At 37.0% G+C, this 23,793-nt stretch overlaps 1 protein-coding gene across 3 annotated transcripts in view; it reads left to right on the forward strand.

Moving 5' to 3' along the window:
* Nucleotides 1-23,793, forward strand: part of RNF180 (ring finger protein 180) — a 272,283-nt gene that overhangs the window by 207,862 nt on the left and 40,628 nt on the right. For all 3 annotated transcript variants that reach the window (XM_036768877.1, XM_036768883.1, XM_036768869.1), the window contains 2 exons: nt 3,124-3,349; nt 19,533-19,658. In XM_036768877.1, coding sequence (XP_036624772.1) covers nt 3,124-3,349; nt 19,533-19,658 — 352 coding nt within the window. The remainder of the gene's footprint in view (nt 1-3,123; nt 3,350-19,532; nt 19,659-23,793) is intronic.

A 23,793-nucleotide genomic window follows, 5' to 3' on the forward strand; every position in this document is an offset into this window, starting at 1 on the left:
TGTATTATACTTGTTCCTTTTATACATGTTATATTTCTCCTATATTTTTCTTTTCAAGTTCTATGAGGACAAAATTATGTCCTGCTCAGCTTTATAGCCTTCACATCATCTAACCTAGTGCCTTACACAAAGCAGGCACTCAGTAACTATTCTAGGATTGAAAAAATTCAAACATCAAAATCAAATGTAATGAAATATTTGCTAGTTAATTACCTTGCAGTCCTAGCTGAAGTCCTACCCAAGCTCCCCTGTATGGTCCCTCTCTTTTATTATAATGATAATTTTAAAACCTTGTTAAAGTTTGGGTTTGGACCTGTGATTTTTTGGTCTCTCCCAATATGTTAGTACCTTCCATGATAACATCAGTGGCATTATAGTATAGTGTAAAGAAAGTATCCTTGAAGTCAGGAGGACAGATTCAGGTTACTCTCTGGGTCACCCTGGGCAAGTCTCTCTCTCAGTAGTCTAGACAACTCTCTAAGACTCTAAGTCGCAGGAAAGATGGTATTGTTGGGTCCAAGGGTATACACGATTTAGAAAATTTGGAGGTATAGTTCCAAACTGCTTTCTAGAACATCTAAACTAATTAACAACTTCACCAACAGTATAGTCATTACTCTGCCTGGCCTCCCATAGTCCTTCCAACAATTACCATTTTCCATTTTTGTCATCTTTGTCATTCTGATCAGTGTGAGTTGGATCTCAAAGTTATTTTATTTTACATTCTCTTATTGGTGATTGAGCATTTTTCATATGGTCCTTGATAACTTGGATTTCATTTTTACCTATCTGTGGTACGTATTGTTTCCTTCCAATGGAAATTAAGCTCCTACAAGGTAGGGACTGTTGTTTTTGTCTTCACACGGTGTGCCTGGCCAATAGTAGATGATTAGTAAGTGCTTGTTGAAGAAATAAGGAAGAAATATAGATAAATATAAATATGTATGGTCACTTAGTTATCTTATCAAATAGGAAATTCACAGGCAGAGACATGTGTGCCACACCTGAATTTACCACTAATGTAATAAGTTGTTAAGCAGAAACTGCCCTGATTATTTTGCACATTCTCTCTCTCTCTCCCTCCCTCCCTCCCTTCCTCCTTGCCTCCCCCACATAATCACAAAGGAAAACTGAAGCTGAGCCTCCATTAAAAGACTTGCTTGAGTTTGCAAACTTGTTTATTCTGAAAGTTAATATATTTTGCAGTCATCTTTATCATTAGTGGTAATAAATGATTTTTTAAACAGTCATAGTTTAGGCTAGCTAATTTATTTGAGCTTCTTCATTATTAATTATGATAATCTTTATTAAATATTCCCAGTTTAGGCAAGCTTACCAAATCTCTTCAGGGCTGGTTTTTTCCTCTGGCATTTATTTCCCTGGACTAGCAAGAGTTAAATTTCCATCTTTCTATATGTCTTGAAGTGTATATTGTCCATAGTTCATGCCTTAGACTGCTGACTAATCTAACTTCCATTCTGCCACACTCATAAATTTTTGGATAAAATGGCTTTTTATGGCCAAGAAATTTTGAGAGATCTGATTTACTACATCTTTGTGTTGAGCAGCCTTATACAGATCCTGATGCCTTGTGAATATTTCAGAGATTCAAATATTTCAGATTTGTTTTGAATAGAAAGTTGCCCTTTGCAGATGTTTTAAATTGCATTTTTGCCTAGGTGCAGAGCTATGTTAAAAAATCACTTTTTGAAGCTCCTTCTAAACTTCTGATTTCAACAAAAGAACTTCCACCAAGAGCCAAACATACCCATTAATGTTCTCTCAAAAGTACAGTGAACTATTATTGATTATCAGGGCTAATGGTCCATTTGGATGTCCTGGATAATAATTGGCATATATAAAAAAAAATCCTACTTCTCAGCCAGTGATTTAATAAGCATTACATTTTATGGCTTTCTTTTTGCTCCTTAACATTGATACCCCTGATAAAGATAACCAAAGAAAGACAACAAGAAAAAAAGCACTTAGATAATTTACAAATTGAATAATCAACTGCTTAATAATTAAAATTTGACTCAAGACCTGTAAAAGCATACTGATTTTTTTGTCTCTGTCCTGAAGCTCATTATTATAGTTGTATTTTTTCCCCTTGCGTTTCAAATAACTGCACAGACAATTATTATGACCAAAACATACTAAAATTTCGGATTATTCTCCATTCATCTCCATTTGTCTGAAATATATGTGTCTGGAGGGAAAGAACAGTATTCTAGTATCCTCTCTTGAATTTTGTGCTCTACCTGGCTAGGGCAAAAATGACTGCCATTGCTGAAACATTTGCCACATGATAAGCCACTGAACCTGGAGAAAAGGCTCAAAAAGACCATACCTTGTCACATCTGATGAGATACCAGCAGCTTTTTTCCAGACCAAAACACCATGCAACGTTTGCTGCACCATCTCATATCCTCCCACTCCCCTTCTGGACATAAAATAAAGTAGAAGTGCTTTATAGGACAGGTGTGATCTTATTTAGGTGGCCAAACTTCTAATTTAATTCATATTTTATAAGTATTTATTTAGCAACTGATGTTAGGCACTAAGACACAAAGTTTAAATAAAGCACAGTATCCTAACCCTTCTAGAGGTTAGCATCTAAAAGATGGGTAAGAGAAACATGATATGTGACTATTCCACACATTGGTTCATTTTAAGGGTCATAGAGATGCAAAACAAAGTGCTGTGTTAACATACCCTTGTGACAGTCAGCTAATCTGATTAGGCTCCAGCTATATTAAAAGAAAGTTTTAATGTTACACTCATGATTTCTAAGATTTGTTCAACAAAATGTAGTTTGGATAGAACATGTGTATTCATACAAACATGCATATTTTTGGTTCCAGTTGTGTTCCTGCACAGTTTCACCCTGCTCAGAAGTTTTTTCTTATTTAGGTATCCTATTTCCATGTACTATTTCATTTTTCTCCCTTTTCTATGAAAATATTTCTACTCTTCCTGATATTTTCTAGAAATACTGCAGATGTACATTAATCGCAAAAGCTATTCATCGATACTATAGAAAACTGCCACTTTGTGTAGTGATTCTAAACCTCTTTTATGCTGATCTGAAGAGCTTGGCCTCTCCCTGTTTTTGTTTCATAGACTTTGAATAATGATGTGAGTACAGATGATGACAATGAATGTACAGAAGAAAAGGAAAGCTACATCTGTGCCGTGTGTCTGGATGTTTATTTCAATCCATATATGTGCTACCCTTGCCACCACATCTTCTGTGAACCTTGCCTCCGGACCCTGGCCAAAGACAACCCGACGAGCACACCCTGTCCATTGTGTCGGACAATCATTTCTAGAGTCTTTTTCCAGACAGGTAACTTTCCTCTTTTGTTTAATCCTTAGAAGGGTATTCTGCATACGTGGACATGCACACTTATAAATTTTAAAATATTTTATAAATTGTAAGGGAAGAAAAATTCTTGAAAGCAATACACAGCATTTAGAGTTTTACATAAGTATCAAATAAAATTTTAAACTATCCGTTTCTTATTTACAAGTTCAAATTCACATGTTACAATTAGACTTGCTTTTAATCTCTTATTATAATATTAATTGTTTAGTTATTTAAAGTATTTCTTAATTTTAAAATAAAAAAAGTTTCCCATATTCTGAATTGCTTTGTTTATTAGACAGGCTACTTGCTCATTTTTCCAGAGAATATGATTCTTTTTTAAAAATTTTAATTTCTTTTACTTAAATTTAATGACAAGTATGCAAGTATATAGAGAGAACCCCTTTCCTTTCTAGAAACAATGATAATTGTTGATTTGATTACTCTTCCCAGAGCAAGAGGTAGAAATAGGAATCAAGGGCATGAATCAGCAGAAAACAGATGATGGCTGCAATGAAGCATGGTTAGATATTTGGACTCAGGGCGATATAATAGGTTGTTCCTAGGCATGGGCTCTGCTGAATCCTGTTTAGAAGGTGCTGCAACAGAGAAATAGGAGGAAAATGGTGGGAGAAGCAGAACCAGGGCTTTGGGCCAGCTAGATGTACTAGGCTCTCATCAGGTATGGCAGCACAGGCCCAAGGTAAGTGTCCCAAAACCAAGTGGAACTTCCATTATACTTTATCATCTCTGTGATATATCTCAGTTATGTCTAGCAAACAGCTCTGATAAATCATGGCAACCAAAATGAGTGGATTTTATGAAATCAGTTTTCTGGTTAAGAATTTTATGAATACATGAAGGGACTAAGTTTTCATCAGTTTGAGAACCCCCTCCAACAAGGCAGATCTCAAGACATCTATCATCTATGGCTAGATAGAGACTAAGGACTTGACGAAGGTCTCACAGCTTCCCCCCAGAAGTGGGATTTGAACCCAAGTCTTCCTGACTTAAAGCCCACAACTCTTTCAACTATATCATGCTAGGCAGCTGGATCGCACAGTGGAGAGAGAGCCGGGCCTGGAGCCAGGAAGATCTGAGTTCAGATCCAGTCTCAGATACTAGCTGTGTGATCCTTAGCAATTTTTTTTAAATTTAATTTTTTTTTGTTATGTTTTAACTTCTGAACTGTCTCCCTCCCTCCCCACCCTGCACTTTATTTAAAACCATACTATGCATGCTTCTATTTATCAGTTCTTTCTCTCGAGGTGGATAGCATCTTCCTTCATAGGTCCTTTGTAGTTGATTTGAATATTTATAATACTCAGAATAGCTTAGTCATTCACAGTTATTCCTCAAACAGTATTGCCATTACTGTGTACAGTGTTCTCTTGGTTCAGCTCATTTCACTCTTCATTGTTTCACGCAAGTCTTTCCATGTTTTTCCTAAATCAGCCTGCTCATCATTTCTTACAGCACTGAGCAAGTCATTGAACCTCTGTCTACATTGGTTTCCTCATCTGTAAAATGGGGATAATAATATTCCCGGGGGGTTGTAAGGATCAAATGAGATGCTATTTATAAAGTGCTTACCACGGTGCCTGGTACATAACAGGCACTTGAATGCTTTCCTTCCTTCCTCTCAAAATAATATATTTCATGTTGATTATATAAGAGATTCAGAGCAAGCAGATTAAAAGTAAGGACATTAAATAAGTCCTAATTTAACAGAAGTTTAGATCTTAACATTAGTCTAATGGTAAAATTTGGTAGACATTCTTATCTAATGAAATGCTGAATAATATAGAGAATCCTAAGTAGGATAAAAGCAAATAATCCAGATTTAGAATCAAAAGATGGGAATGTAAACCCTAACTCTGCCCCTTACTATTTCTTTGACTTTGTAGAAACCACTTAAGCTCCTAGGCCTCTGTTTTTTCTTCTGTTTATTTAAGGGCTTATAATCAATGATTTTGAAAGTTCCCCCCCCCCCAGCTCTACACTCAACATGTGCTCTTGATCACAACCCTTTCCAACCTCTACAGCCAATTGAATCCTTGTTTCTCTCTCTTGTCTGTCTGCGTCTATCTGTCTCTTTGTGTCTGTCTCACTCTTTCTTTCTCCTCTTCCCCCTCCCTTTTCTCCCCCAACTTCAGACTTCCCTGGGTTTCCATCCCCTATCCTGAAAAATAAAAATCCTTCACTAGATCTTGCCACTCCCTCAAGTTCTTGTCCCATGTCTCATCCTACCTCCCCTGCTCCCTGCCCCACTTACCCCAAAACCAGTCTTCTTGAAAAAGCTGCCTGCTGGAGCCAAGATGGCAGCGGGAAAGCAGGGACTGGCCTAAAGCTGTCCCCCAGGATCCGCCAAACACCTATAAAAATGACTCTAAACAAATTCTAGAACTGCAGAACCCACAAAATAGCAGAGGGAAGCAGGGCTCCAGCCCAGGACAGCCTGGATGGTGGCTGGTTAAGGTCTATCACACGGAGCTGGGAGCAGAGCGGAGCAGAGCCCAGTGTGGGCTGTGCCCGGACCAACCAGACCAGGGGCCAGGCAGAACAGGCCCTAACACCCTGAATCAGTGAGCTGTGGAAGTTACCAGACTTCTCAACCCACAAACACCAAAGACAACAGAGAAGGTTAGTGGGAAAAGCTGCAGGGGACAGAGTGAAAGGAGTTCCTGGTTTGGCCACCGCCCCGGGGCCAGGGGAGGTAGTGTAGCTACAGAACTACAGCTGCTGTTGCTTCCAGCCCCAGGCCCACCTGGTGGGAGGAATTAAGTGGCAGATCTGAGCTGGAGTGCAGAGCCTGATCAGATCTGAGTCGTAGTCCGAGTTGGCGGTTCTTGGGGGAGGAGGAGTGCTAGTGTGGCAGAGTTTAATGTATAGAAAAAGCTCTGAAAACAATAGCGCAGCCCCTCAAGCTTGGACAAAGTACTCTATACTCTACAGTCAGTCATACCATGACAAAAAAAACTCAAGGGTCAAGTAGTTGGCTGGGAGCATGGCCAGGCAGCGAAAATGCACTCAGATTCAGACTCAGACTTTGGAATCTTTCTTTGGTGACAAAGAAGACCAAAACATACAGCCAGAAGAAGTCAACAAAGTCAAAGAGCCTACATCAAAAGCCTCCAAGAAAAACACAAACTGGTCTCAGGCCATGGAAGAGCTCAAAAAGGATTTGGAAAACAAGTAAGAGAAGTAGAGGAAAAATTGAGACAAGAAATGAGAGTGATGTGAGAAAACCATGAAAAACAAGTCAATGACTTGCTAAAGGACACCCAGAAAAATACTGAAGTAAATAACATCTTAAAAAATAGACTAACTCAAAAGGCAAAAGAGTTCCAAAAAGCCAATGAGGAGAAGAATGCCTTGAAAGGCAGAATTAGCCAAATGGAAAAGGAGGTCCAAAAGACCACTGAAGAAAATACTACCTTAAAAATGAGATTGGAGCAAGTGGAAGCTAGTGACTTTCTGAGAAATCAAGATATTATGAAACAGAACCAAAGGAATGAAAAAATGGAAGACAATGTGAAATATCTCATTGGAAAAACCACTGACCTGGAAAATAGATCCAGGAGAGATAATTTAAAAATTATTGGACTACCTGAAAGCCATGATCGAAAAAAGAGCCTAGATGTCATCTTTAAAGAAGTTATCAAGGAGAACTGCCCTGATATTCTAGAGCCAGAGGGTAAAATAGAAATTGAAAGAATCCACCAATCTCCTCCTGAAAAAGATCCCAAAAAGAGAACTCCTAGGAACATTGTTGCCAAATTCCAGAGCTCCCAGATTAAGGAGAAAATACTGCAAGCAGCCAAAAAGAAACAATTTGAGTATTGTGGAAACACAATCAGGATAACACAAGATCTAGCAGCTTCTACATTAAGGGATCCAAGGGCTTGGAATATGATATTCTGGAGGCCAATTGGAGCTACGATTAAAACCAAGAATCACCTACCCAGCAAAACTGAGTATCATGCTCCAAGGCAAAATATGGACTTTCAATAAAATAGGGGACTTTCAAGCTTTCTCAGTGAAAAGACCAGAGCTGAATAGAAGATTTGACTTTCAAACACAAGAATCAAGAGAAGCATGAAAAGGTAAACAAGAAAGAGAAATCTCAAGGGACTTACTAAAGTTGAACTGTTTTGTTTACATTCCTACATGGAAAGATGATGTGTATGATTCATGAGACCTCAGTATCATAGTAGCTGAAAGGAATACACACACACACACACACACACACACACACACACACACACGGCACAGGGTGAGTTGAATATGAAGGGATAATATCTTAAAAAAAATCAAATTAAGGGATGAAAGAGGAATATATTGAGAAAGGGAGAGATAGAATGGAGTAAATAATCTCACATAAAAGTGGCAAGAAAAAGCAGTTCTGTAGGAAGGGAAGAGGGGGCAGGTGAGGGGGAATGAGTGAATCTTGCTCTCATCAGATTTGACCTGAGGGGGGAATACCATACACACTCAATTGGGTATCTTACCCCACAGGAAAGAAGGAGGAAGGAGATAAAAAAGGGGGGACAATAGAAGGGAGGGCAGATAGGGGGAGGAGGTAATCAAAAGTAAACACTTTCAAAAAGGGACAGGGTCAAGGGAGAAAATTGAACAAAGCGGGATAGGTTAGGAAGGAGCAAAATATAGTTAGTCTTTCACAACATGAGTATTGTGGAAGGGTTTTACATAATGATACATGTGTGGCCTATGTTGAATTGCTTGCCTTCATAGGGAAGGTGGGTGGGGAGGGAAGAGGGGAGAGAATTTGGAACTCAAAGTTTTAAAAGCAGATGTTCAAAAAAAAACGTTTTGCCTGCAACTAGCAAATAAGATATACAGGCAATGGGGCATATAAATCTATCTTGCCTTACAAGAAAGTAAGGGAAAAGGTGATGGGAGGAGAGTGGGATGACAGAAGGGAGGGCTGACTGGGGAACAGGGAAATCAGAATATATGCCGTCTTGGAGTGGGGGGGAGGGTAGAAATGGGGAGAAAATTTGTAATTCAAACTCTTGTGAAAAATTAATGTTGAACACTAAAAATATTAAATAAAAAAAATAAAACAAAAAAAAATTAAAAAAAGAAAAGCTGCCTGCTGCCTACTCTTAGTGCTTCCATTTCCTGCCCTCCCAGGCTCTCCTTGGCCCAATGCAGTATGGCCTCTGACCTCATCATGCAACTAAAACGGATCTTCCCAGGGTTTCCAAGGAGCTCTTAATTGCCAATTTTATAGTCTTTTCTCAGACTTTATCCTTCTTGACTACTCTGCTGCATTTGACACTGTTGCCAGTATTCTCTTTCATAGTCTCTTTACTCTGAATTTTGGTAAAAATGTTCTCTCCTTGTTCTCCTCCTTGTCTAAGCACTCCTCAGTCTCCTTCACTGTTCATCTGTGTGATGCTTCCTAACTGTGGACATTCCCCAAGGCTCGGCTCTGCACTTGCTCTTTTCTGTCTATATTTTCTGCCCTCCCAGCTCATATTACCTATATGCAAATGACTCGGATCTGTGGATCCAGAACTAGTTTCTCCCCTGAGCCTCAGTCCCACACCACCAGTTGCCTATTGGGGATTTCAGATTGCATGTTCTGGAAACATTTCACACTCAACAAGTCCAAAACAACACATTTTCTTTACCTCCAAAACCCAGCCCTCTTCCAGACTTTCATATTTATGTTGTAGGCATTATTATTATACTCTCCCAGGTTCATAATGTCAGCGGTATCTTTGACTCTTCATTCTCCTTAACTCCCCATATCCAGTCAGTTGCTGTGTCATACCTTTTCCACCTACATAACTATTTCTCATTCAGACTCTCCTCTCTGCTCACTACCTGAGTTCATGCCTAAGTCCTCTGTCACCTAGGTTATTTCAATAGCTTCCCAATTGGTCTTCCTGATTTGAGCTCTACCCTACTCCAATACATCTTCCATACAGCTACCAAAGTGATTTTCCTTAAATACAGATCTGTCCATATCAGTTTGCTACTTGGTAAATTCCAGTTACTCCTTACTGCTTCTAGAATCAGAGATAAAGCCCTTCATCTAGCCCCAGGTTCTTTTTCCAGCCTCATACAGTACACCAGTGGTGGGGAACCTGCGGCCTCAAGGCCACCTGCAGCTCTCTAGGTCCTTAGGTTTGGCCCTTTGAATCCAAACTTGATGGAACAAGTACCCTTAAGAAAAGGATTTGTTCTCTAAAACTTGGACTCAGTCAAAGGGCCATACCCAAGGAGCTAGAAGGCTATGAGTGGCCTTGAGGCCACAGGTTCCCCACCCCCTCAAATACACATTCCCCCCACCCAGACTATAACACAACCAAACTGGCCTTCAATCTGTTCCTCATACATAACACTCCATCTCTCATTGCCATGCCTTTGTAGTGGCCATCCCTTATACCAAAGTGCAGTTTGTCCTCACTTCCACTTCTTAGGATTCCTCCCTTCAAGATGCAGTTCAGGTACCGTTCCTGATCCCCACCTCCAGCCGCTAGTGCCCTTCTTTCCCAAACTACTTTGAGGGAATTTAAATACTTGTATTTTTGGTTTTTATTTGTATTTTCTATTAATATTTATTCTGATCTACACGTGTATACATACACATGTATGTTTACATACATACGTACATACGTACATACATACGTACATACATACATACTGTCTTCCCCTGGGGAACATTTAAACACTTTCCCAGTAAGGGTTGTTCCTTTAGTTATTCTTGTGTCTCTAGCACCTGGCACAGTGCCTCCTGCTTAGTAGATACTAAATAGATGTTGATTGATTGATCACTTGATCTTAGAAAGTAAACAAGAGTACCCATTCACCATAGATTACAAAACAGATGTATAAGTATGTGAAAAGGTCCCAAAGTCAACGAAGACACATTCCCACCTGAGAGTATTCCTACTAAAGTCTATTCAGATTCCTCCAGGTCTGTTGAGAATCCAAAATAATTACAAACACTCTTCCTGCTTCCTGAGAGAAAAGCAACAGTAAATTCTATCATGCACAGATTATATATTAGAATGAGTTAGACTAGATAAATTCTCTCATTTAAATTATTTTTAAAAACACAAGGAAACATATTTTAAAATATAGACCCACAAATAATTCTCTTTATGAAGAGATTGAAGAGATCATACTGTAGAAATAGCTATGCATTTCTAAATTCAGAGAGTTCCATTTACCAGCTGGCCCTACCAGTTTGAACTGATACTGCAGATTTTTAAAACAAGGAACTTGCTGTCAGGTTCAGTCCACTTAAACTCCCTGTTGGCTGTATCTTCACTAATTCAAGTCCTACTTAGTACTTATACTTTATACTAAGAAAAATTAAATACAGACAAATTCAATTTAAGAAATTATTTTGAGCACTACCATGTTTTGGGTACTGTGATAAATACAAAGAGTAAAATCCAGTATTTTTACTCAAGGATTTTACAGTCTTGTAAAGCAGAGGCATCAAATTCCTGACCCAAGCAGAACCAGAGTAATTAGGAAATACTTGACAAAATAAATGCAACACAATTTAGATAACTTGTGGCTTTATAAGTCAATATGTGGCCCATAAGGATCCATTTCTATTTGAGTTTGACACCACTGGCATAAAGGATAAAAGGACCATCCAATCCAATCCCTTCACTTTACAGTTGAGGAAACTGTTTAAGTGACTTATGTAGGTTCACACAGCTAGTCTCACACAGCTTATGAGTGCCTGAGATGGGATCTGAACCCAGGTCTTCCTAATTTTTAATCCAGTATTCTACTCACTACTCTACACTGCCTCCTACTTACAGAAATAATACGCAAATGTGCACTAATGTAGAATATACACCATTAAGTGTATAAACTACTTTGTTAATTCAAAGGAGGGAAGAGATCACTTCTAACCTGGGGAGATTAGGGAAGGCCATGATGGAAGTGGTAAAGTTGGAGTTTGAAGGCTAGGAAGAAATTAAGATAATTAGAGCTGTTCTGGGTGAAGGAAGATTGTTTCAGGAAGAGGAAAAGTTGTATGCAGAGGCATAGAAGGAAATCTTTGGCGCGTACTCCAGTTTGCCTGGCATATGAGCTGTGTAAAGAGAAATAAGGAGAGAGAAGGTTAAATAAGTAGGTTGGAACCAAACCTTAAATGCCTTTGGCCTTGAATGCCAGACAAGGAGTTAGTACTTTTTCACTAGTTAAGTATAATGATAGGTAGTCATTGACAGTTTTTAGTGAGGTTTAAGATCAGATGTATTTGGGGTTGCAGATAATCTACTAAATATAAGAAAAGTGTTGTGGAAAAGGGGGTGTTGCATATTTATTCAGTTTCTTTTGTGCTGTTTCTGTGGAAATTAAATTGTTGAAAAATATCAGTTTTTTCCTAGTTTTTCTGTGAAATTAATAGCAAAGTTCCAAAAGCAGCAGGTACCCCCCTTTCACTTTTTTTTAACTTTATGTAAAAGTAGATGCAACATTTGTAACCATTTATAGAGAACCAGTATAGATCATGCCTGGGAAAATATTCCTGCCATCTGCAGTGTCTTTTTGTTAGTAAATCCTCTCCAAATCCTTGTGAGGTAGGCCAGGCAGCATTCTCTCTGTATTATGCTTAACTAAGTACACAGAGATAAGACAGTATGACACAATTTTGCAACAAAAGCTGACAATGCAAAATGAATTCCCAAAAGAAATTAATCCCATTAGATTTCTTTTTTTTTTTTCATTTTATTTCTCGGTGTAATTCTAGTTGTTGTTCCTATAGGAGTAAACATAACAAATTTACCATATTACAACTATCATTCGGAATTGATGAAACAAAAATAAAAGATATAGGAACTAGTATCTTCTCTGTGCCTAGCACAATAGCCATTAATCAGTGCTTAGTGAATGAAGTTGTTTGTAATTCAAACATAAAGCACATCATCATATAAGGGAGATTGTCTTTTAACATGTTATTAGAAAACAAATCCTGCAGATTTTGCCTCATTATTTTCTAAATCCCTGAATGAAAATGTTTTCTGGTCTTTCCACAGTGGGAAGCATTTTAGATGATACAGTAGCCTTGGGAATATAATAAAATCAATACATTAAGGGAAATGAGTGGGGCCAGAAAAATCTGAGATGTGAAAACAAAACCATTTCCCAGGACAGTCCTAAAGCTAAAAGCCACATTAAAAGCTGATGTCCACCATATTCAGTATGAGCTGTGAACGGCTTGTTGACTATTTTTTTGCATTTTTCTTATTTTAAACCATTAATCCTGATCAATGGGAGCCCTGACTCCCAGGTTTATATAGCAGGCATTCTGTAGCATCCTTTCTGCAAATGCCCTCTATTATACCATAATCTCCTTGAACCAAGTACTGCCTATAACAGAGCATTCCCATTTCCCACTGGAAGAGAGTAGCAAGCATATCTATGTTCATGGTCAAACCCAGAGATGTTTTAAAGCACATCATCAAAGTCTCACCAGGGAAATCACCTGTTTGTGATGTTTATGGAAAAATTTATAAGTTTCTTGCTTGATCTGATTGGGTTTTACAAATGTCACCCCTGGCAAATGAAACATTATGTGTCACACAACATAGAAAACAGAAGGTCGAAGGGAAAAAATGAATAGATCTTGTTACATTACTTAGAGTTCTATCTTCCTCTTCTGACTGCCTGAAAAACACCAGCTGATGTCAGTGGGAGTCAGCTGACAGCCAGGGAAACCTTATCTCTTGTTTTGATCAGAATTTTCTCACTGTGATCGGAAATGCTCTGGGTCACCATGGAAAGTTCACCTCTAATGAGAGTATTGACGTAGGTGTCAGAGTAAACTTGGGGAAAAAAACGTTAATTAAAATTTTCAGGAACAATAGAACTTGGTTTTGGTGAACTAAGACCTATCATCCAAATGTCAGAGTTATTCATAATGAACAAATTCCCTGTGAAAGGAAGGGGTGTATGTAAGAGATTGTAGATTTAAAGCTGCCATCAGTATTACTATACCAACTAAGATGTGTTCAGTATTAGTTAACAACAACTAATTTGTTCTCACCTTGTTATCATGGTCTTTTTTGGCCTACTTTTCTTATTTACATATGAATTTACTTTACAAACATAACCTCTTTTGTCTTATATGACTTTAAAAGGTTGCAATGGAAGAAAATAATGTAGCTACTTGATCTCATGAAGGAGAAAGTTGGCAAAAAAAACTATTGAAAATTAGTTAGAATAATCAAAAAGGGGAAAGTTAAAGACAGAGGGGAAGGGAATAAAGGGAATAAGCATTTATATAGTACCGACTATGTGTTAGGCACTGTGTTAAGTGCTTTTTACAAATATTATCTCATTTAATCCTCACAACAACCTTATGCGGTAGATGCTGAGATATTTTCCATTTTCAGAATAGAGTAGCATATCATTAGAATCATACAAGATAGCAGTTCTTCGGTAATGCTAATCTAATTTTAAATCATGACTGCTAGTATTTAAGCATTGAGCTAAAATCACTATGAAATTTAATTCATACTTCCAACACTGAAACAATCGATTGGAACAGGGATTCTTAACCTTTTTTGTGCTGTGGGATTGGTTTTTTTTTTCAGTTGGGAAACAGTGAGATTTTTTTCTCCATCTAAGTTTATACATCCCCTGCAATTTATCCCTGGACTCCAGGTTAAGTATTTACTGAAAGAGGTATATTCTGGTTAAACTATGACCATGTGGTTGCAATAGAAATATGGTATCTTTGAGAATATATGAAAGAACCTAGGACTTCTAACCTCTGTTTCTTAAAAAGACAAAATCCCATGGGCTATGGTATTGTCATAGTGATAGTTGGCAATATTAGGAAACATAACTAGACTACTTCTTTATTCATGTGTAACCATTTCGTTGCAGGTTTGTGAATATATATGTGATACCCTAAAATTCTTATAGTTTTTTTAATATAACTTATGATTATTGCAAAAACAGTAACATTCAGACATTTATTATATAAAGACATAGTGCAATTTTGTACTGTGTCTCTGTGTCAGGGGTTAACTGAGGGTCTGTGGATTGATTAAAGGGAGTCCATGAACTTGGATGAGAATAATATTAATTAATAAATAATGGAGGGAAGGGAAGGGAAGCCCCCCATAATGAAAAAAGACAAATAATGATAATAACAATAATAATTATCATCATCACTGTCATCATTAGTATCAATTACAGTTATTATTATCCTTAGTGGTTGTGGTGGTGGTGGTGGTGGTAGTAGTAGTAGTAGTAGTAGTAGTAGTAGTAGTAGTAGTAGTAGTAGCAGTAGCAGAAGTATAGCTAGCATTTATATTGCACTAACATGTGCCAGGTACTCTACTAAGTACTTTACAAATATTATCTCATTTGATCCCCAAAACAACCATGCTAGGGGCTATTATCATCCTGCTTTCACAGTTGAAGAAAGTGAGACAAACAGGTTAAGTGACTTTTTTTAAGTGACTTTAAGTGACTCATAACTAGTAAGTTTCTGAGGCCAGATTTGAACTCAGGTCTTTCCAGACTCTTCACCTAGAATTCTTTTCTCTGCACCATCTAGTTTCTTCTTTTAAAAAAATCATATCTTCATTTTTACTAACTTCTATATGAAATTTAGCACTTCCTTCAGTTATTTTAAAACATTATTCTAAGAAGGGGTCTATAGGCTTCACCTGACTGCTAAATGGGTCTATAACACAATAAAACTTATGAACCTCTCTTGAATAGATATGTGACATTTCAGTGTTGGTATTATAAATTCATTTTCATAATTATTTTAATTTAATGATTAAATATTTGCAGTGTCATCATTTAAAATTAGATCAGCTATTATCAAAAAGAGAGAACTGCTATCTTGTATGATTCCAACAATACGCTTCAAAAGTTAAGAATCCTTCTCTCTAAAGGAAAAAAATAAGTGCAGTACATTGTAATATAATAGGTTTATATTAAAACTCCCATGTGTGCCTCCTAGGTTTGCCTTAACAAGTTTGTTAAGATATCTTGCAAGAGATTTTGAGAAATCGAATGTTACAGACTCTTTGAGTGCCCTATGTTGTTGTTCAGTCATTTCAGTCATTGTGACCCTATTTGGAGTTTTCTTGGCAAAGATACTGGAGTGATTTTGCCATTTCCTTCTCTAGGTCATTTTATAGATGAGGAAACTGAGGCAAACAGGGTTAAGTGACTTGTCTGGGTCACACAGCTAGTACATGTCGAAGGCCAGATTTGAACTCAGGTCTTCCTGACTCCAGGCCTGGCACTCTATCCACTGTGCCTCCTAGCTACCTTTGAGTACCCTATAGTCTACGGTTTTTTGCTCAAATGTAGCTGTATGCAAAAGCAGCATTCTGTGAGTACCTACCTTGGACAGTGTTGGTAAAGCTCTAGAAGAATCAAACAAGACTGAAGATTTAGAATCACAGAATAATATTAGCAATCAGAGCCAGAACTAGGGCTCCCTAGCCCTAACCTAGGAAATGGTGGCTACCCTGCAGTCTTTCTCCTGTGTTATAATAAAGCTCAAAGCCACTGGTAGATAGTAGCCCACATACACTTTGCTCAAGTACACATACTGTGTCTTTCCCCTCATGATGGTTTATACATATATAGCAATTTAGAGATTACAAAATCCATAGAATTATGGGCATAGAACTGGGATTAGAGTTGAGGGAACTCAAGTTAACATGGGATGACAACATTGGGAATCTATGGTGAAAGTTAGTCAAAGACTCAGAGGAAAGTCTTTGTGCAACTCCTGTTTTGCCTTCGTCTCACCGTGTAGTCTTAATTAAGATTCCTAATATCTATGATCTAACCCTCTCCATCTTATGAGGTATAATAAGAATTCTCTAAGTGGTTGAAAAGCATGTTGTATTCCTTTGTGCTAAGAGACTTAGAAACGTGGCACGTGGTAATGTTTACCTTTGGGGGCAACTAGGTTGAGCAGTAGATAGAGCTTGGAATCAGGAAGACTCCTCTTAATGAGTTCAAATCTGGCCTCAGGCACTTACTAGTTACGTGACCCTGGGCAAGTCACTTCACCCTGTTTACCTCAGTCCCACATCTGTACAATAAGCTGGAGAAGGAAATGCCTTTGCCAAGAAAAGCACAAAATGGGGTCATAAAGAGTCGGACATGACTAAAATAACTGAATAACAACATTTTACCTTTAAATACCCCTTTAAAAATAGATAATAGTCAGTTCCTCTGATACTCATTAGCTTAGGCAAGTCATTTAACTTCCCTAGGCCTTAGTTTCCATCTGTAGTGAGGAAGCCCAATTAGGTAGTCACATGATCCTGTGCATTATCAGAACTGGTCATTTTAACTACCCTTACACACCTTTGCCTCTGAAATTTCTCCAGTTTATCCTGTACACATGTTATTTGTACATAGTTGTTTATATTTTATTTCCTCTATTAACCTGTGAGCTCCTTGAGGGCAGGAATGAGTTTGCGTCCCCTTTCTTTGTACCCTCAACACTTAGCACAGTGCCTGGACATGGAGTAGATGCTTAATAAATATTTACTTATTTGATTTCATGGGCAGTACTGGATTTTAACTAAGCAAACAAAAGATACATTTAATCATTGAGAAGTTAGCACTGTGCTTTGTCATTTGCAGACAAATTTCAGAATTAAGCCTGGAACTAGCTTTGCTAGTAATTTTAAGTTGTAGGCCCTTACCCGGATTCCTACCACAGTATCTACTAATAACTCCATCAGTCCCTTTGCTTTTTTGGCCTTGACAGACTGTCTTTTTAACCTAAGCTGATGATACTACAAAACACAACTTAACAATACATTAACTTTACAAATCATTCCCAGGTTCATCTTACTTTGTACTTCACTCACTGGTTTATGGATCTAGAGTTAGAATTGTTAGAGAGATTTCCAGGTTAAACATTTAAATTAAGTTCATAGGCTCATATCTTTCTAGAGCCAGAAGGGGACCCAAGAGTTCATCTAATCCAACTTTCCCATTGTACCAATGGAAAAAAGTGACATCTAGCATATTGATGTGACTCATCATGAATATGACCAAAGTCATTCAGGTACTAGGAAGCATAACTAGGGATTTGTAGTAAGGACCTCATACTTCAGATCCAGTGTTCTTTTCACTATCACATTCTGCTTCATTTTGTTTGAATGACATTTTAGTTTTTTCCCATTTTATTTAGTCAACACTCAGTAAGTTGCTTTAAATACTTTCTATGTACAAAGCATTATGTAAGGTACTGTAGTGGATACGAAAACGACTTACATGGTTCTAGCCTTCAAAGAATTAACCATATAGTAGGGGAGCCAAGCCACATACTGTCTTTAAATAATAATAATATAAAGTATAACATGATAAGTTTGGAGGAGAAAAAGGGCATTTCTACCCGGGGATGTCAAGGGAAGATTTGGGGAGACGTTGGTATTTGAGTTGTTTCCTAAAATGGGTAGAATTTAGGGCACTTGTTTCTTAAAATAGTTAAACACATTTCAGAAATAGGGAATTCTAGGTTAGAAGAGTTTGGAACGGAAGTTAAGGATGGCAACAGAAATTTGACAGTCATCCACATACATGAAGTTGAAGCCATAGGAGTAAATGAGACTGCCAAAGGAAAGGATATAGAGAGAGAAGAGCACTGACTACAGACCTCTTGAAAAAGAAGGTCAAAAATGCTGGGAAAGAAGAGCCATTGAAGAAACGGTTAGATTAGGAAGATAATTCTCATGGACTGGCCATGTTCTTCGAATGCCAAAAGGAAGTTTGCCTAAAAGACTATTTTACAGAGAGCTCACCCAAGGCAAGAGCTCACATGAAGTGATAAAAGGACACTCAAGGTCTCTCTGAAGAACCCTAGAACATGGGAGACACTAGCACAGGGCCCCAGCATGGTGTGCCCACATCAAAGAAGGCACTGTGCTCTATAACCAAAATACAATTGCAGTAGCTTGAAAGAAAAGTGAGATACCTAAATTTAGAGACATTTCCACTCCAAATGTTCATTTGGACTATTTGTGCCTGACATGTGGTAGAGCCTTTCGAGCTCATGTTGGTCTAATCAGCCACAGTGGGACACGTTCTGCTTTGACCCCAATGTAGTGATGTCATTTTGGTCCTCTTTGAAAGCCAAGAACAACGACCAAGAATAGGAAGACAACTAGTTGCTTTTTTTGTAAAATGAAACTTGGGAATATATTCCCTTTTTTTAATGTTATGAACAATAGTGTCTGTCCAGGGTGAAAATTATACAAACACAGGAAAATATAAATTAAGTTTAACCATATTTTAATTTTTTATAGATTTTTTTTAAAAAGTATGATCACTTCTCACGGGTGAAGCAATCAAAGCCCTTATCAATTGTCTGATCACTACTGCCACCTTCCTACGATTTTCTTACCTCTTTTTCTTTTGTGTAACACAGCCACTAAAATTTACTGAAACTAATTAGTATAAACTGATTCCCTCCTTAGAATCCTGGCCAAAATACTTATCTTACTTCTAGCTCTGTGCCTTTGTTTATGCCACTGATGAGGGTTGGGGAAGACAAAGGAGAATTTCTTTCCCTCTTCCATCAACAACCTCCCTCATAACCAAGATCCAAACTCACCTCTTCCAAGAAACCTTCCCTGAGTAACCTTATCCCCAACAAATTACTGTTTTATTTAATGTCTCTTCACCTCCATAGGTATACGGTTTCTACCATGTTGTTTTGTAATTGAGCTCAACTTGTCTTTCTGTGTTTAGCCTTCCGTACTAGGCCAATGAACTCCTGAAGAGGAGTCCAAAGACCTTCTGTGTTTTTTGTAGTTCCCCAGAGAATCAGTGTAGTTTTACACATATGCTATGGTCTCATACGCTACTTGATAAATGAAATGAGGCAGAATAAATTATCAGAAAGTCATTCTAATAGTTGTAGAGTTTGTTGTTCTATCAGCAGTGAAATTGGAACTCAGTAGGCTTGCTAAAGCCAGTTCAGATAGGAAATTTAGGAAATTATCCTTGTGGAAATAGAAAAGATTGATTATAATATGATCTTCACTCTGTGAAAAAGATCTTGAAACCAAGACTAAGATACTAATACTTTCATCTTTGTATTCATATAAGCATTGTATTTTGCTTAAATTTGTGCTTTGAAACCTTTTTGCTTCCATTTTAGACCTGAACAATGCTACGAAAACATTCTTTACTAAGGAATACTTGAAAATAAAGCAAAGCTTTCAGAAATCCAATTCAGCAAAATGGCCCCTACCAAGTTGCAGAAAAGCATTCCATCTCTTTGGAGGTAAGTAAATCATTGCATAAAAACCTGGTAACATTTTTAGTATCATTTTTCTTATCACTTTTCCTGGAGTTACTTACATACTTATTAAGAAATCAGGGTATAAAGTCACTTTTTTTGTAAATTAAGGAATTAAGCTTCTTTATTTAAAAAATATACATATCCATTTACAAAAAAATAAATGATACATGCTTAATTTGGAAGAAGAATTAATCTCAACAAAGCTTATAGTTGTCTTGCCTGGCTATAAATTTCTTTTTAAAAAGCACAATTATTTTCCCTGTCTTCAAGGAAGGAATATGCAAACCAGCATTATCCTTTTATAAGATTCTTCCAAAAATCCATTTCTGAAAACTTAGTTTACAGATTCTTATTCATTCAGAGTGAATAAAAGCACTTGAAAGATCTACAAGTTGTTATCAACATCCCCCCAAAAAGTAGGTATTACAAGTATTGTGATCTCCATTTTACGGGGAAGATGATAGGATTTGCCCACATTCATACAGCTACTTCACTGATGTGTTAATATTCTGTGTATTTTTCCTGTTTTCCAAACATTTAGGTCAAGCAGGAGGTATCAAGTAAACATAATAACAATAAAGTTTCATTATTATGGTATGTTTTAATAAAATTATCTTGTACAAAACCATAGCATATCTCTACTAGGAACACTGTAATTAGTTCTTGCCATTTCTCCACAAGGAAGAGTAAATTTAGTAAAGGTACAGAAAAGAGCAACTAACATAATAAAAGAAATAGAAGACTTTCTGAAGAATGTGGACTAGAAAAAATGAGACTTATCTGTCTCTTGAAACCTGAAATAGGAATGACCTATAAAACTATGCAATGGTAATCCCTATATGCTAGGACTAAAGAGCAACATTGAAGTTTTAAAAGGTTGTTTTGAGGAAAATAAAAGGATATTTCCTTTATTTGGACAAAATGAAAAGATCTTATTTATTTTGTTCATTGGCTAGTACATCTAGGAAACTTCTTCTCATAAAAGTAACATACACTTATAATATACCACGTTGGCCTAGGCACATGAAGAATTTTAATATGAAGTGATCGTAATTTTCAAAGGTTTGTTTGTTTTTAATATGAAATGCTTCCTCACTCCCTTAACTTTAGAGAAGTAAAGATTTCCTTATCTTGTCTTAACTTTCTACATTTTGAGAATTGTTGCTTCTAAGAATGATACCACTATTTAAATTCTACTGGTTCTTAGCAACCCCCTAGAAAACCTCTCTTTTTATCAGTTGACTTCATTTACAGAGCTCCTCAAACCTAGCTGTCTAAAAGAGCAAGAACAAATCATTTTAGAAAAGAAACAGTTGACACAATTTTCAAGCAAAGTCATCATAACTTTCTTAGCCCTTTTTCCTGCTTCTCACCTTTGAGTATCTCTTCTGTCTGCTCTTCCCAGTGATATAATTTAGAGGGTAGAAAACTGCCAGCAGTAATTTGGCTTTCCTGATTTTCCATGGGCTTAGAACAGTGGTTTTCAAGCTTTTTTGACCCTATACCCCACAAGTTCAAAAAATTTTGAGCACATACACTATATACATCCATATGTGGATGTATATAAGGAAAGTGCATGTATGCATATGTATGCACATATGCATGTACATATACATACACACATGCATTGTTTGCATGTATGTATGTGTATGTATACATATAGGCATCTAGGTGACACAGTGAATATTGAGTGCTGGGTATAAAGTCAGGAAGACTCATCTTCCTGAGTTCAGATGTGGGCTCAGACACTTATTAGCTGTGTGACCCTGGGCAAGTTACTTAACCCTCTTTGCCTCAGTTTCCTCATTTGTAAAATGAGCTGGAAAAGGAAATGGCAATCACTCCCTTATCTCTGTTGAGAAAACTCCAGATGGGTCACAAAGCATCGGTCACAACTGAAATGAATGAACAACAATGTGTATGTATACACACATATCTATGTAACTGCGTGTGTATGTATAATTTAGAAATTATTTTTATGCACTAAAAATTATGTTCATTATAAAGCTTATATGAAAATAAACATTTAAAGGGGATGATATGAAGATAAAATAATATTTGATCCTAGAGTTAATAGAAAGTTATTACAGTTTACTTAATAAGGGAATAACCATCAGATGTTAGGAAAATCACTATGGAAAATGAAGGGACGATAGTTTGGAGTGGTGAAATGTTGTAGGCAGAGAGATTAGTTAGAAGACCTATTGCCACAGTCCAAATGATAGGTAATGAAAACCTGAACTAAGGGTAGTTGTGGGAGTAGAGAGGAGGGGACAGACACAAAAAATGTTGTAGACATAAAAAGTATAAAATTTGGTAGCTGTTTGGATATCTGATGTGAGCAGAAGTGATTTGGGTAACAGTAAGGATGATGGTGTTCTGAGCAGTAATAGTGAAGTCTGGAGGAGGGATGAGTCTGGGTAGAAGGATAATGTAATGAGATCTATGATGCAAATTACAACCCACCTATGCCTACTCATCCAGTGATTCTCACTCTGTTTAGTTGAATTTAGAAACATTTCATCTGTTTGTGAATTTCTTTTCTTTTAGAGAAAAACCACATGGTCTTCAAGCATTCTTTGCTTTTTCAAATGCTTGCTATCAGTTCTAATCCAATCATATCTCCCAGGGTCAATGACATTATGAAACCTTATAGCCCCTTGCTAGAGAAACTTTATAGCACCTTCCCAATGTCCTTTTTTTTCCTTAAATCGTAACTTTTATGATCTAGAAGGTGCAAAGATGCTAGTATTATCATAAACCTGAAAATTTAATAACAATTTCATAGCAAACCACAAAGTTTGAAATAATTTAAATGTTTCAGAATATATAGAGAGAATATCTTTATGGTTTTTTGTTGTCACATGTTCTAGGACAGGGCTGTCAAACCTTAGGTTTTCATTGAAACAATAGACAATATACTTTGATTTGCCATTTTAGTGAGAGCTCTGCAGTAGCTTGACTTCATTTACTAAAGCATTTATGTAAATTTTTATGCTTGTAGGCGGGCCGTATAAATCATACTGCAGGCTGCATTTTGAACACCTGTGTCTAGGAAATGGAAGTAATGAGGGCAGCAATAAAAGATATACCTGGAAAGACCCTCATGAGCACGCGCGTGCGCGTGTGCACACACACATTATTTTATCTATTTTGTTCTGTTATTTCTTTGTGAAAACATAACATTTAAATGCAGTAGTTATGAATAAGTCAACAGGAAAAATTGCAGAAAGATAGGCACTGTAGTTTCATAAATAGTTTCTTTTGGAACTATGGAACAATATACCTATTTAACACACAGTATGATACACAAATAATTATGTTATAACCATTCTTTACCAACTAAAGGATTATAATATGAACATAGACATGTTTAAAGAGGAATGAAGACTGACTGGAACTTTTCACAACATCATTCTTTTCCCAAAGTAATTCCTGGGCAAGGAGGGACAAAGTCCCTAAAGCTAACCCATGAAGGTTGATTTTCAGCTCAGGAAAGCAGGACTCTTGTTGTGCTGATCTAGTTAGTTGTAATATAGGATAGTTTCTATAGCCATTGTTAACAAAGATAGAAAACTGGAGGTTTTGAATTGTTCTGTTTTCAGGTGTTCCAACAAATTGTAAATCTGATTAAATTTGTTTGACACCTGGGTCAAATAAAGGGCTTCAAGTACTTTTGTTGTTGTTGTTACTTTAATGAGCTGACATCATGAGTTCACATTTTAGCCTTTTTGATATTCAGCTATTTCAAACTATGATATGATTTCCTTTTATTTCTTATGAGCTCCATGGAAATTATAGGCAATTGTACCAGGATATAGGCACAATTGGATATAGGCATTGAGACAGTTGCCCCGTAACCAGTGGTTTGTTATGGCCATCGAGATGCTGGGAAGTAAACAGTGAATGATTCAAGTAGCCAACCAGAATGGTCCAAGGAAATGGTTCTACTATCTGAAGCTAAACTATCTCAGGCTTACATACATAAATTCTAAGTTCCATCACCAAGCCAAAGCATGTGCAACTGCCTCCTACCCTTCCACACAAGTGTACACCTGTTCATTTTCTTATGATTTTATTTAGATAAAATTGTTAGGGAAAAATATACAGTATGATT

The sequence above is a fragment of the Trichosurus vulpecula genome, chromosome 1 (genome assembly GCF_011100635.1).
Source record: "Trichosurus vulpecula isolate mTriVul1 chromosome 1, mTriVul1.pri, whole genome shotgun sequence".
Classification (NCBI taxonomy): Eukaryota; Metazoa; Chordata; class Mammalia; order Diprotodontia; family Phalangeridae; genus Trichosurus; species Trichosurus vulpecula.